This window comes from Trachymyrmex cornetzi, unplaced genomic scaffold, assembly GCF_001594075.2.
Source record: "Trachymyrmex cornetzi isolate Tcor2-1 unplaced genomic scaffold, Tcor1.1 scaffold69, whole genome shotgun sequence".
In the NCBI taxonomy this organism is placed as follows: domain Eukaryota; kingdom Metazoa; phylum Arthropoda; class Insecta; order Hymenoptera; family Formicidae; genus Trachymyrmex; species Trachymyrmex cornetzi.
The window spans coordinates 281,449-296,575 of NW_017300014.1; the positions used below are offsets into that span (position 1 = coordinate 281,449).

Sequence of the window (15,127 nt, forward strand, 5' to 3'; positions counted from 1 at the left end):
AGAGAAAAAAATGCAAACAAGCAGTTTTGCTGAAAAACAATTGTCTAATTATAAGATCTTTACTTACCGGTCGTGAATCGTCCCACGACAAGCTGCATTAGTGACACACAGAAGAGGGAGACTTTAGAACTTTTATACTTTGTCTTTTTTTCGTTTTTTTTTTTTCAGTACGATAAGAAGCCTTTCGTGTGCTAACAAGAAATCTCTGCTACGTTAACTAATGTGCGTGCACATCGTTGCAACAGGAAATGCAGCACTGTACACACATACACACACACACACTCTCTCTCTCACACTCACATTCACATACATACGTATGAGGATACTAACTTGATCTTGGACTGCCGCATGAACTGTTGGATCTTCCTCGCTGCCTGATGAGCCGCCTGCTGATGGACCGCCTGTTGCCTCGCACTGGCCGAGCCCGGCCGCGAGCGATAATTTCGATAGTTGTTCTGGATCACCAGTGCTGCCTTTGTGGCTTGCCTGCGATAAAAAGGTACAGTTTAAAAGTTCAAGTAATCTAGAAAATAATTCGATAATGAAGCCATTGCGTAAAATGACTCATACAAAACTTTAAAATAATTGCTAACGTATAAAGATACAAGAACGATAGAGAAAAAGGAAATAATTTTCATTTAAAAAAATGAAAATTTTGTTAAATTAACACGCTCTATGCCACAATGACTTACGCCAAATTTTCTGTTCAAGCCAACCCCATAATAATAATTTTCTAATTTTTAATGATATTGTATTTTGAAGTATATTTTATTTAACAAATATAATAAATTATAATAAATTTAACATTTTTACGATGGGAAAGCCACTGTAGATGCTGAATAGTGAATTATATTAACAAATCTTACTCAAGGAAAAACTGTAAGATTTAAAAAATAAATCCCCCTCCTTCTCTAAAGATTAAACGAAAATACCATATATATACACGGTCACCAATGAACATATTATTTAATAGCGTTTTTCATTAGCAAAACTAGTGCGCACTCACAATGCACGTTAAAGCCGTTGTATATACACAAATCGACATAAAGATGTACGTTTAATAAAAATATAGAAACGAAATTAAATCGCGAAATATTCAATTTTATTGTGCTATTTGATAAAATACATATTGGGCATTTTATCAATTAAATATCTCACTTTTACATTTTGATTAGAATAATGTACAACAGCTTTAAATGTGCACTGAGTGCGCCAATAAAAAACGCTATAAAATTGGCGTGACATGAAACGTGTTAATGCATTTAGATTATTGTTTAGCGATAAATGATAATCAGAATTGGCCATACGCCTGATAACTTGCATTACTTCTCGCGATTTATGTTTTCGCGAAGATTTTACAATGATAATATATAGTCAGCTGATTGTCACTAATTTCGGAGGCATTACAATAGGAAGTTCAAATCGCTACGTATATAACTCGGTGAACGCAGAAAGGAGTAACGGCAGAATACTGATCTCTAGTTTCAACGCGAAAGTCGTATTAATTTAATGCCAACTTAATTCTGTATTCAGGCCACCGTAACGAAGGCAGGGAAATCCGCAAAGTTTCCGAATTATTTACGATGCCAATTAAAAGTTCGCCTCAAGAGAGGTACACGGGATCGAACTTTGGTGGCATCAGTCTAATTCAGTCGGAGGTCGTTAAGTCGGTTCACAATGGTACGTCTTGTCCCCCAGTTATTAATTGTTCCTTATTAAGATGTTTCCCCGCAACCTTCTCGACTAGCGGAATATCGATGGAAATTTAACTTTCTAAGTTCGGAGCAATTTGGCGATGTCTGCGCGATACGAGATAATGATCTGTCATACTTAACAACCTTGAGTTCAAACCTGATAACACGTGCCCGCATAAAGTCGGACGATTTGTATCTAAACGTCGCATGCGTCGCGTAAGGTAGTTAGTACCATTGTAGTCAGACAGCGAGTGATTCATTTCGTTCTTAAGACTTTCGAAGTTGGAGGAAGTTCGATGGCATGCGAAATGTTAAGATAAAAGGAAGGAGAAACGTTGAAATGCGCGAAATAGGCCATTCTGAATATAAACACACAAAGATATATCAGGTAACAAAAAAAGTTCTGTCGTTTTTCTAGAATTACATATTAACTTATACACAGAAAATTGGAAAGAAGGTGCCATAACAATGTGGAAATTAACCCGGAAATGTGAGTATTTCAATCACATTTATTCGTGCTTATACAAGTTTAAATGTAAAATTTGTTTTAAATTTAATTTACAGCCTTTAGGCTGTGCCTTCTAGGAAAGCATATATCTTTTAGTCATTTACACAACCTCTGTTCCAAGTTTAAACTCATACAGCATACAAGCACGAATAACAGGTTGAAATTCTCATTTCCGGGTCAATTTTCGTAATGTTATGGCATTTCCTTTCCAATTTTCTGTATATAAGTAGATTCTGTAGCACGTCTTATTTATAGTGTCACTGATATTGTAACGCAATCTATCAGGTCTTTTGCGTCATATACATCTCAGCAAACGTAGACATAACTATTATATAACACATTATGTATTTGCTGGGATTAAACTTTACATAAATAACTTTTTTTATTACCCGATATATAACAGCTATGAAACAATAATAAAATCAAATGTAAGAATATATATAAAAGATCTGTTAATAAAACTAACGCAGGGCAATAGACAACCCAGATAATAAACGTTTGCTAGCAGTTTGCTAGCAGATTAGCAGTAAATTCAACCAGATTCCACTGCAAATCCATAGTCATCTGTGTCCGCATTAAGCTCAGGATCGACAAAGCCTGTTAACATGCAATGCCAGCAGATTGATACCAGAAACTGAGCAACATCTGCGCGCGCGGGCAATCTGACAACAGACTGACGGGAGAAATCGAGCAGAAACGGAGCATTCTGTTTTGTTTCTATCGCACGCAATCTGCTGACAATAACGTGTCAATAAGGTTTGTCATATTTCTGGTAGTTTGTCGACATAATCAAATATTATAGACTCTATGTGAAATTTGTTGCCTTTCTACTATCAAAAATTAATAGCATGCTCTACTCAAAATCTGTCAATGCAGGCTTGACTATTTGAGAAGTTACCTGTGATAAGCGTACTGTTTATGACGGCGATAGTATTGTTGAATTAGAACGGCAGCATGCCTTTCAGCCTCCTCCTGCCTCTGGCGACCCTTGTAATTTCTGTATGCCTTCTGGATCATTCTGGCGGCATGATAAAGCTCTCTCTGTTCGCGATCAGATAGCGTCAATCTGCTGAGATCCGCTTCGCCGTTGCCATCTCCGTTTCCGACACCGATCGCCGTCATGGCTCCGGAACCGATCATGCCGTTCAATTTGCGCTCACCGCAGCCGTTTGGCGAGTAGTACTGACCGCTGTGAGCGTTACCGTTGCCGTCAAGTTGCAGTTGTAGCTGCAGAAACTCGCAGAAATCAGCAGTGGTGGGCGGCGGGGACGGCGAGTCTGGCGTCAGACAACTGCTGGAAGGACTCGAGGGACTGGCGTCGGCATCGGCGTCCGAAACTGAAGCGGCGCCGCCGCTGCAGTCACGGTACGAGTCGAACAGTTCCCCGGAGTCGAGAGGCTACAAGCAGTATTATTAGCATGTAAATAGAGCTTTATAACGGAATACTCAGGAACTTTGAAGTTCTATTTATCAAAACTCTAATCCGATTTAATCCAAAGTTTTACTCCTAATTATAATTCAAGACTGAATTGTTAATGATGCTGTTTCTCCGATTATATCTACCAGAAGATTTTGTCTCACTCGGGAAAGTTTCAACGTTCCAATTAATAATTCGCAATCTTTTATTTATATTTAATTAGCTTTGTGTGAAATCTAACATAAATAGAAATTAGAATAAAGGATTCTACAAGATGCGACATTCTGACTGTCAATAATAATAGCGTGATACTCTCACCATTTGTTCCATGAGAGCATCTTCCAAGGGTGACAGAGGCGCCGTGAGTGGTGGTGGCGAAGAAGAAGACGGAGAATCACCCTCCGCCCTCTTGATCCTTTCCGGTAGCGCCGCTATAATTTGCTCTGCCAATGTCAGCACCCTCGCGTCTTCTTCCCCTATAAAAAGGAATCACCACCCTAGCCAAATTCGAAAAGCTCGTGGTGGCAGACCGCCGAAATCACATCGATCACAACACCGAAGTTTTAAAAGCCGTGAAACGTGTTCTACGATGCATTGAGATACTGTCACAATGTCAGATAAAATGTTTAACATCAAGTGCGTCGCTACGACACGAATTGACAGCACGAAGAATCAGACAAAGTCGCTGGTGAATACGGCGCTTTCCTACTCATTTCATAAGATGATAGCCGGCTGAGATACCTCCACATTGGTCGACTGGGCAGATCGCGTGTCTGTCCAGGTGATAATTTAGTCGCTATACTATCGTGAAAAGGTTATATACAGACAAGATTATTGCTCGAGAATAAGCCTCGATAGCCGACAGTAGGTAGTGGCTAAGAAAATTTAAACATTACACAGCAATTCATCCAACATGAGCGGTTACGAAGGCCAAGCAACACCAATTGTTCAAGCTGCAAGAGTTCAGAGGAGTTAGAGAAGGCAGCGAAATCGTTGACCGATTTCGGTCGTCGAGTACGCATACAGAGATAGACAGAGAAAGAGAACACTGCTGTACGCATGTACATGTGTCTAAGTATGTGTAACAAATGTGTATATGTGTATGTGTCTGCGAACAAGGGAGGTGGACGCAGTTTCAGCTAGGATCTCTACGGAATTCGCAGGCCACGTGATTGTGGTAGTACGTCTAGGCCAGTCCGTTTCTATCGGTAGTGTGTCACAGAGAACAGATAGAGAATTACGGATAGTTTTTACAGACAGACAGGCAGACAGACAGACAAATAGAAGAGGAAACGAGGAAGGTACGGACCTACGGTCTCCTGAGGGGTCGGAGCGCTCTCCATTCCCTGTTCGCTGAGGCCTAACGACGACTCATCTTCTTGCAACAATTCCATGTTGTCCAGCAGCGGCGAACCACCTGTGTGTTTTTCGATAAACCCCACTTAATACTATATACGTTGCCTAATTTATTACGCTCGCATGACTTACGGCCTTTTTGTTACTCTACAATTTTTACAAACTGGACGAGGGAAAATATAATGGCGCTGAGAGGGCTAATCGGCAAAGGTAGGGTGTGACTATACGTGTATCAGATACGTGAATGTGTGTGCGTGTATACGGAAGAGAGGGCAGTATATAATAGCAAACGAGACTAACACAACGCCAGATCGAGACCGCTGTCTTGAGATGGCCGCCTAGGGCTAGGGCTGGCGGGTCGCAAGAAAAGCCTCTCGTCTTGCCTTCGGGTCTCGAGCTGATTCAGTTCTTCGGCGATCGCCGTGTGACCGTTCTCCGCGGCCAGCTCGGTCGCTGTTCTATTCTGACAGTCCCTCACGCGTAGTGCCATAGCATTCCATCTATGGAGGCAGAGTTAACAACAAATACTTATTAAAAATCAATTCAATTAAAAATCAATATATTCGTGGTATGAGGCAATTGCGAGCTACAAAGGCGAAGGTGTGTAAATTTTGTAATAACCGAACAACTAAATCCAGTTGTTCATAATTAATGTTAAACAAATGTTGACCAAATAAGAATATATCTTTACGAACCTGTAAAGAATCCTGGCGGTGTCGGCATGCCCTGCCGCACAAGCCCAAGCAAGTGGCGTAAGGCCGGCGCTGTCCTGCCTAAGAGCATCGACCTCGGCGTCTAAAACGCTACTAGGATTTTCTGCTCTCCAGTGAAGGAGTGCACAGGCTAACCTGGAGTATCCCAATCCGGCCGCCAAATGCAGAAGGGTAGGCCCACCGGATTGAAGAGGTTCCGCTCCAGCTCGCCAAGGACGGACAACAGCATCCTGCAATATTTCAAAATAATAAAACTTTAAACAACAATAAATGATATTAAACCGATATGTGAATACAATTATATAAGAAAATGTCTCATTTGGTTTCAAGGTTAAAAGGTTTATGCTCAATAACATTTTGATCATTTGAATTTATATACATCCAATTCTGTAAAGTTTAATGATTAGTATAGAAATATGAAGTAGTAGAAGTACCTGGCAATAAACAACTAAAATATCAAGTAGTAGAAGTACCTGGCAATAAGCAACCAGTCGCTCTTCCAGATGAGCCGCGGGAGATGGCGGACCGGGACCCTGCAGACGGGCCTCGACGTCCGCAAGACGGTCCAGCAGAGCTTTCTCTGGGCTAGGTTCGCTTGTCGGCGCTCTACGATATTCGAAGGCAACGCTATCAGACACGACGAAACCGTCACAGGCCACCTGGAGGGACGCTATTCCTGGTGCATGTGCGGGACATCGACAACGCAGTACACCCGGTTGCACGAGGCACGCCTCGACCGGTTCCGCGTCGAAAAGTACCGAATACGACTGAGAACCACTACCGCCGGTCCACGGACCAGCAACTAATACCTAAAATACCGTTTATATCAAATCCTAGCAAACACTAATTAACAATAACATATAACTGTTAGTTATAATTTACCACTCTTTACAGTTATAAGGGTATTGTTGATTGGAAAATTAAACTAATAGTTATGTTACATAGTAATTAGCGAATATTTTTGAAAAAAAGAAAGCTGTAAATATATTTTATTCACACCTTTACACCACCCTCGGTGTAACTCCACTCAGGACTATATTCTGCAATATGGACGGTTGTACCAGGATGACATCCGACATCGTTCTCGGGACCACCTCGCTGTTCCTCGTGCTTTGTTTGCTCGGCCTCGAAGTCGTGCAGCTCCGGCAAATCGCCGAACACATCGAACGCGTCCAGATTGACCAGCACGTCATCCGATGAGTCGATAAAGTCCATCGGATTAATCATGCTGTTGTCCGCCGGCGAAGGCGACGGCGACGGAGGCACCATATTGGCCGACAGTGTCCTCTGAATGTCTTCCTGACTCAGATCCAGCGTCTCCGCGAAATCGGTCACCTCGGAACCGGAACCGCCCATTGGCAGAGACTGCACAGCAGATCTGTCCAAACTCTCCTGTGCGTCAATTTCTTGCTGCGTTTGCTGTTCTCTATCGACGCTGGTTTGCGATACGATTTGTTGCTCTGTGACCTGTTGCATTTCCACCTGCTGACTTTGCTGCTGCTGTTGTTGCTGCTGCTGTTGCTGCGGTTGCTGCTGTTGCTGTTGTTGTGGTTGCTGCTGCTGCTGCTGTTGCTGCTGCTGCTGTTGCTGCTGCTGTTGATGATGATATGGTTGACTATTGAGTATCAGAAGACCACCACCGCCTTGAATTTGTTGCAAACTTAAAACTAGAGGAGCCGGCTGTTGACTCTGAGTAGAATGGGAATGTCTTGAATATACGCGGGGAGCCGGAGCCGCCGTCGTCGATTGTTGTTGACCTCCCGTTGTCGAAGAGACCTATTTTAAACAGCTGTATGTACATAGTCGTACATGCTACAATTTATTTAATTGCGCGATCACGTTACATAATGTTATTAAATAATTTTTATAAAAAAAGATTCTTAACCCGTAATAGAAATTTATTTATAATTATTGCGGCCAATTAATAATTTGATTAATTAACATCAATTAATTTTTATAATTATTGCTATTATTATCTATTATTTAATTATTAATTATTACTAATTATTAATAACTACTACTACTATTATTATTAACTACTACTACTATCTACTATTATTAATTATTCCTACATTATCTAATTATTACTACTATTATCAATTAATATTATTGCGGCAAGTAATTTTCAAACGTTATAAATTATTGTTGAAAATTCCATATTGTGTGACGTGTATAATACCTGATTGTCGGGCGTAAGTCTCCTAGGTGCGAGTTGAGTGCTGCTGGTGGAGGAAGTGGAGGATGCCCTCTGTCTATCAAGCAGCTGAGAGACTATCATGTCGACGGGATGGTTCGAGTGCTGCGTGAGATGAGGATTGTTCGGATCATCATCTCCACCGAGGAACATGGGCCTTAATTGTGACGCTAGCTCGTCTCGCGTCCATTCCTTCTTGTCAGGTGGCAGCGCGAGGCAGGGTGGCAGGGCCGCCAGCTTCGCATCACCGTCCGGATAAGGTACGTTCAGATAATGGACAAGAACCACGTCCGGATTCTGCAGTAGCCAGTAACATCGGCGATGAAACGTTGGAAGGATCGCCGAGTGCACGTAACAGCCGTAGATGCACTCGACACCCTGAACCTGTGATCAGATTAAAACGTAATAATACATTAATAAAAATTCATTACAAAATTTCGTTCGTAAATCTTAATGGAATTTAGAATAAGCTGCAAGCGTTTTAAATAATTAATATTCTTCTTGTTTTGTTAAACATAAAATTACCTTCAATTTCATGTGATCCTCCCGTGTAGTCTTTCCATCTTTTCTTTTCTTCCAACAATAACCGTCGCGCCGATAGCGTACTTTCTTCCTCGAGTACAGTAACATCGAACCACTTCGTGGTCGTACTTTCACCTCCCGACTTTGCCATTCGGCGTGCCTCTGAAAACTGATTAGGATGGCGGCAATTTCCTGAAAATAAAAAAATAGGTTGCATTTATAAAATAAAATATAATCTGATATCTTATACATATATATGTTTTAACATCATATGGTGCATTTAATTTAGCTATTCAATTAAATTTTATTAAATTGATATTTTATTTTAACACTTGTCGAATAAAGATAAAATAAATCGTACAAAGAAACGCTGAACCGAAGTAGACTTGTTATAAAAGCTGTATGGAATGCAGCTTTTCAGATATATCCGCTGACATGCTTTTCTCTATAGATTTGGCTTCAGTCCGAAAATTGTGCTGACAGATCTCTGTTCTATCTTTCAGACTGTGCTTTCATCTTTGAAGAAATGGAATCATAGATAGTCTCAAACACACATTGAAGAAACGGAATCATAGATAGTCTCAAACACACGTTGAACGACAAATTCCGTGATACATATGTTTGCACAGGCATTGAAAACTGTGTTCCTCAAAAGAATGTAACCTAATAATATCTTTATAATACGATTTAAGAAAACATTTTATTCATAGCAACGTAGACATTATTCGTAGACATTTCTGACCTATCAAGTATTTTAATCTGGTTAAATGGGAGTTTAATTATAATAATTAAAAATTTATCGATTAATTTTGTTGAATTAAATGTATATAAAAAGAAAATAAGATTCAAATTTCATGGACAAAATGAGATTTCACTTTTAAACTGTCTAACGCGCGACATAGTCAACAAGTCGAAACGGCAAAATAATTAACCTCGAGTTCTTGGACGGGATTTTGGCCTGGAAAATTCTATCTTCTAGCATCAGAACCAAAAACACTTAACATAATGAATAATTCAGCAGCGACACATACGCGCTTGACGTACTAGACGAATGAAAAATGGAGAAACTGTCTTCGGGTCGGATATCTTACCGTATACCTTACATCGCACATGTAACACGGCAGAGACGTGAAATGTGCATGTTACGTTATTCGCATTTACACGCTGCTAACAATAACAGCGCCATTATTACGGTTCATTATTGATTTTCACCGCGAGGAACCGCTCGGCGTAATTTTAAGCGGGCAAGGTGCGATAGTACGGCATTATTAGAGAAGGAAGTAACACCGACTTCTTACTAACGTTAAGAAATGCAATTATCGCGAGGACTTTTGATGTCGTCTATCACGATAGTCTCTGTAATCCCCGCCTTTCCGCTCCATTTTTCTCTTTCATCCTTCAACCGTACACACGCGCCAACGCGGCACGCAATAATCGGCACTTGGAGAACCCGCACGATGCGCATAATCAGAATAAAAATGCAAAATTCGTTTCTATAAATATTCGTATTACGGCATGCGATGCTTATCAGCAATTCAGGCTACTTGAGGACATAAAAGAAGAAAGCCAGCGTCCACGGGAAAAAAAAACGAATTCAACAGCTGAAAGTGCGGTAAGTAGGTAGCCAGGGGCGCCCACGACACGCGACCTAAAGTACAATAATGCAAAACGAACCAGTGCACCCGGTCGATTTGACCAATTTGAAAAATTTAATCATAGACAGCAGTGTGAAGTGTATGGGTGCCCCATAATTAGCCTCACGAAAAGAATAATTTTACTAAAAAATTTAGCTAGACGCATCTAAAAATAGCTAGTTTTATTAAACCAATAATATAATTCAGTATAGGACGCTCAAGCTGGTTCCTGAAATGTTAAACTTTTTGCAACATTAATATTAATATTTATGAGGATATTACCGCTTTAGTACCACTTTCATACCATCTTTTAGGAATTTTTTTTTTAATATGAAAGTTATAAACTTGAAACTTGATACATTTTTCTTCGATGTTTAAATTCTTTTTTTTATAATTAAGTTTTTTACAAATTCTTTCAAATGTTATAAAAGATATTTTGGCAATTATTTGTAAATTTGTAAATTTGTCGAGGCATGTAAATAAAATAAAAATTTACTGTTGTGTGCCAAATATTAAAGAATAAATGTATAAATTTTCAAGTTTATAGCTTTTATACATTTTTTAAAGAAATTCTTTAAGAAAGGGTACTGAAAGCGGAAATACTATCTTAAGTGTTCCATATAATAAGTTTAATGGTCCAACAAAATTGTTTTCAGATCGGGGTATCTAGTTAAATTCTTAGCTGCTTTAATAAAAACTTGTTAATAAACTTCTTTCCGTGCTCAATTCAAAGATTACTAGTAAAAAATTTCGAGATCAAAACTAATAAAATATACATTATTCGCAACTTGATAATTTGATGAAATAATAACAATTTGATCAACAATAGAAATTGTATCATTATTTATGGTTTCAATGATTATAAATCTTGGTAGTGTACAAAGATATCATAATTGTTAAAAATTGAATTCTCTTGCACAATATAATTAAATTAAATTAAATTAAATTAAATTAAATTAAATTAAACTAAATTAAATTAAATTAAATGCAGCATTCATAAATATTGTTCGTGTAGCGTGGCGTTTGTTAAGTTTGTAAATTTTATTGTTTGTTACTGAAGGACCAGGAATAATGGCGCGTGTGATAAATGCGAGTAATTCTCTTGCGATATTCTAATCAAGTTCGTCTTTAATTCGACTGGAAATACGGAGCGAGTGTGAGAGAGCGTACGCTACCTCGAAATTCCAAAATATAATAACGTAATAAAGCGCTTCACCTAAAAATTCTCTTCCGATTCAATTTCACTGATTTGGCAGAGTGCCCCGTGCATTTCTACGGAGAAGATTATAGAACGGTACTAAATATGCATATCAGCCGGAATATGTATCGCGCTCCTCACGAAGGTTACCATCGTACGTCATTAGAGCTTTTGTCAGAAGCACCACAGCCCCCACGCGGGCTGTCTCTCCCTCTAGTCCATTAAATTTCTTGGCCGTGATCTCGGTCTCGCGTCGAACCATATGAAATGTATCTGGGGCACTATATTTTATAGAACAACACCTTGTAATTATTTCTGATATATCTCGCTAACATTTATTCACAATAAAATATAGTTTTACAATATATAAGAAAAATTCTTCGCGCGTGAACGTATATTTTATATTCTCTTCGTAATATAATATTTTGTAAGAAGGATAAATTTAGTAAGACTCTCATGCATAACATAAAATTTAAAACGTTAATAGAAGAGCTGTCTGATACAGTTAGTGGTGTGTAAATTCTCTTCAATATAAAATTATTTTTAATTAAAATTCGTAACGTTTTGAATTTTATGATACATATTCTATAATATGTCAGGAGATGCGGTAGCATATCCTGTTAAGTATATTTTTGAAGTATCATTAGTATCGATAAAGACTGAGAGAATAATGTTTCTGTTGATAATTACAGATTTAGCAGAAACATGTAAGTTGAGTATTTAATGAGCGAAATACGAACTGTAAATACGAACATTTGTCACATTCGGCTAGAATGGCTGCGGTCCGCATTCGTACGCGAAGCACCATCCATCTGCCAAGTGTAAATTAAATTCCCGCGAGATTCTGCGGCTATCTTCCACGTGGTATTGAGGATAACCCGAATACCGCACGACACAGGGCTACATGCACGTCGGGCCACGTATCTTGTGCACATTTTGCAGTGACAGCGCCAGCTTTTGATTAGGCTCGCTACGTGAACCGAACCCACACACCATTTATTTTAGATGAAGCATGGCAAGATTGGATTTCCAAGATAAATATGATCGCCTAGAGCTTATGGAAAACATGTAACCGGATTTGGGAAAAGATTACACATCCATCAACAAATAATCTATTCTCCTTCACTGATTCTGACGCAACAACCTTGCGCTACTATATTCTCTTTTACGAGATTTGACTTATAATTTGTATCCTCTTTCAATAAACACAATCATTTGTAACGGAAAAAATAATTGATGTGAAGAGATCATTTCTTATTATCAATTGGCACACGAGCTCAACAGTACGTTGTTGTAATATTGTAGAATCAAATTGTATTTACTAATTGAAAATACTTTTTCCGTTCCAAATGTTAATCACGAAAAGACAGCCGTGTGGCAGGGAATTCGGAGGCTACTTAATACCTTCGTGTGCGTCCCATGGGTATAGTTTCAACTTTCGGAAAGGTTCTCGAACGAACGTGTCCTGGATAATAAATGTCGTCGATGAGGGCTGGCCAAAAGGAAAAGGTGAGTAAGAGTAACAGCAAATGGACAAAACGAGTTATTATGCGATGCGATGAGAATAATAACAGTAATAATGTCACTATGTCTAAAACCCCAGATGATGGTAGAATACAAAATCATAATAAAATCAAGATGACATCAAGTAAAGGTTATTTTCGGAAAAATCATAATGATACGTTTAACAATAATTTTGTGATTAATTCTTGATATAACAATGACTTTTAATTTAAAAAAAATCACTTAAAAATTATCATGTCAAGAATTCACCACAAAATCATTGTCAAAATGCATTGAATAATGTCATTACGATTTTTCTTAAAATGACTTCTGCTTGATGTCATCTTAAAATTAATTTTATTACGATTTTTTATTCGATCTGAAAATGTGATACCATCATAAAATTTCGTTGAATGAGTGGTTTATTTTGAGGAATAAAGTTCTTTCAAATGAATCAAGCCTTAAAAATCAAAGATGTAACTCACACAGAATTAAAATTAATATGAATATAATAGGAGTATATATTGTCATCGAGTTAAAAAATACGACATCCAACAATACTTGTAAATTGCGATATAAATCAACCTATAGACAATAAGAAAGGGCAATATTCGGCGCGAGGATCGTATCAAAATAAAATGAAAAAAAATGTTCCTTCCTCTTCCATATTGCTCATTTTGGAGCATTTCATATAACAAGATCGTGGAGAGCATACGAAAATAGGATGGAAGAGACCGATGCCGGCTCCGCCGGCCATTAGACCAGCCGGGCCGGGCACCGACAACGGCGCTAGATAAAGCCCCCACCCAGCACGGGGTGATTTACAACTGGTTAATTGATCATTTGCATTCTAGCGAGGATGCTTCGTGCCGTCGTTCGTCGCGCCGCGCTCGGAGACGAAAACTCGCGACCTCGGCTTTACCCCGAGCATTCGTGCGTCCTCTCGTTACAACTTCCCCGCTCGCGTTCACGTCCATTTATCTTGATTAATCGTGAAATGTGTCTGGACAAAAATTAGGTTAAACCGGCGAGCGAGGATTCTATCGCGAGTTCACGCGTTTCACGTATACGCCAATTATAATCTCATATACTACATAATAATCTAAGTAAAGCAAATGTCAATTAATCTCCATGTGATAGACACACTGTATATTGTAATCAACGTCAGTTATTAGTTACGTTGTTGGCCAAAAGTGTGTACTTATTATTAAAAAATATTGCAGTACGCGGTTTTTCCACTAAAAGCTCTATTAAGGCACATTTGATTAAAAAAGAAATAATTCACGCTGAAGCATTTGAATGTTGTACAACACAAATAGCTTTATACAAGAAATAATTAGACAAAAAGCAAACATAATTTCTTTTTAAAACTATACTTAAATCGTATAAAGTACGACATAAGTAGTTTTATGCAAAAAAGAATTTAACAGAAAGAAAATATAATTTTTTACAATAATAAGCGCTAATGCCTATTCATTAATTCATAAAAATTATAAAATCTTTTACATTGCGCATGTAATACTTTCATTTTAGAATACACAACGTTTACTTAACATCACTTGTTAGAATTTGGAAGACTAGAAGTTATGTACAATTAATTACATTAGCATACCACTTCCGCTAATATTAATTACATTAGCATAGTTATATTGACATTAATATTAGCATATTGCTTATTTTTCCATGAAATTTATCTTATGACGTATGAGAAACATATGGCTTATTATTATTAAACTCTCGCATCCTTTACAAATTCCTAGCACACTTGAATATTGTTCTGTGCATTGCGTTTCGCGTTGATCGTGAAATAGGTCAAGCAAAGACATGGAATATTTTAGCTTATAATATTTTCCTATATATACATACGTGACCAAAGAAGCTTATAAAATATAAACGCGATCATCGATTATGACGGCTCTTAGATGAAAGTATGCTTTTATAATAATTCTTATTAAAAACATACAAATTTTAATATACACGCTAAATGTCTAATATTATTTTTAGAAAATTATTAAGGACATGCATGTAGTATATAATATACATAAATACTTTTTATTTCATTAAGATTTTACGAAGAGCTATGTTCTTCTCTTAACAAATCGTTCTTTCACTCAATGAAATTTTCTGCTACAATTCTTTTTCTTTAGTGTATTTGTATTTCTTTGTATTTCTTATCGCACACAAAGATCTGAAAATAATTTTGTTGGATCATCAAAATAATTGTGTAGAATGGTTACGAAGAAAGCATTGCGATGACAATATTGCAAAAGTTTTTAACATTCTGGCAACCAATTTGAGCATCTTGCCCAATTATTTTCACGTCCAAACAAAATTTCAGATCAATTTTTGCGATTTATATCAAATAATTGTTATTTTCACATACAGTTT

The 15,127-nt window shown here is 38.0% G+C and overlaps 1 protein-coding gene across 4 annotated transcripts in view; it reads right to left on the reverse strand.

Annotated features, from left to right (window-relative positions):
* Camta (Calmodulin-binding transcription activator) overlaps window positions 1-15,127 on the reverse strand; it is a 55,634-nt gene that overhangs the window by 2,278 nt on the left and 38,229 nt on the right. For 2 of the 4 annotated variants that reach the window (XM_018517508.1, XM_018517511.1), the window contains 10 exons: window positions 8,408-8,596; window positions 7,868-8,266; window positions 6,688-7,464; window positions 6,162-6,497; window positions 5,671-5,918; window positions 5,276-5,475; window positions 4,929-5,036; window positions 3,938-4,095; window positions 3,101-3,600; window positions 331-486 (listed from right to left, as the gene is read on the reverse strand). In XM_018517508.1, the coding sequence (XP_018373010.1) occupies window positions 331-486; window positions 3,101-3,600; window positions 3,938-4,095; window positions 4,929-5,036; window positions 5,276-5,475; window positions 5,671-5,918; window positions 6,162-6,497; window positions 6,688-7,464; window positions 7,868-8,266; window positions 8,408-8,596 (3,071 nt within the window). Of the gene's footprint in view, window positions 1-67; window positions 93-330; window positions 487-3,100; window positions 3,601-3,937; window positions 4,096-4,928; window positions 5,037-5,275; window positions 5,476-5,670; window positions 5,919-6,161; window positions 6,498-6,687; window positions 7,465-7,867; window positions 8,267-8,407; window positions 8,597-15,127 lie in introns of all 4 variants that reach the window. The other 2 variants (XM_018517509.1, XM_018517510.1) reach the window with 2 other exon arrangements.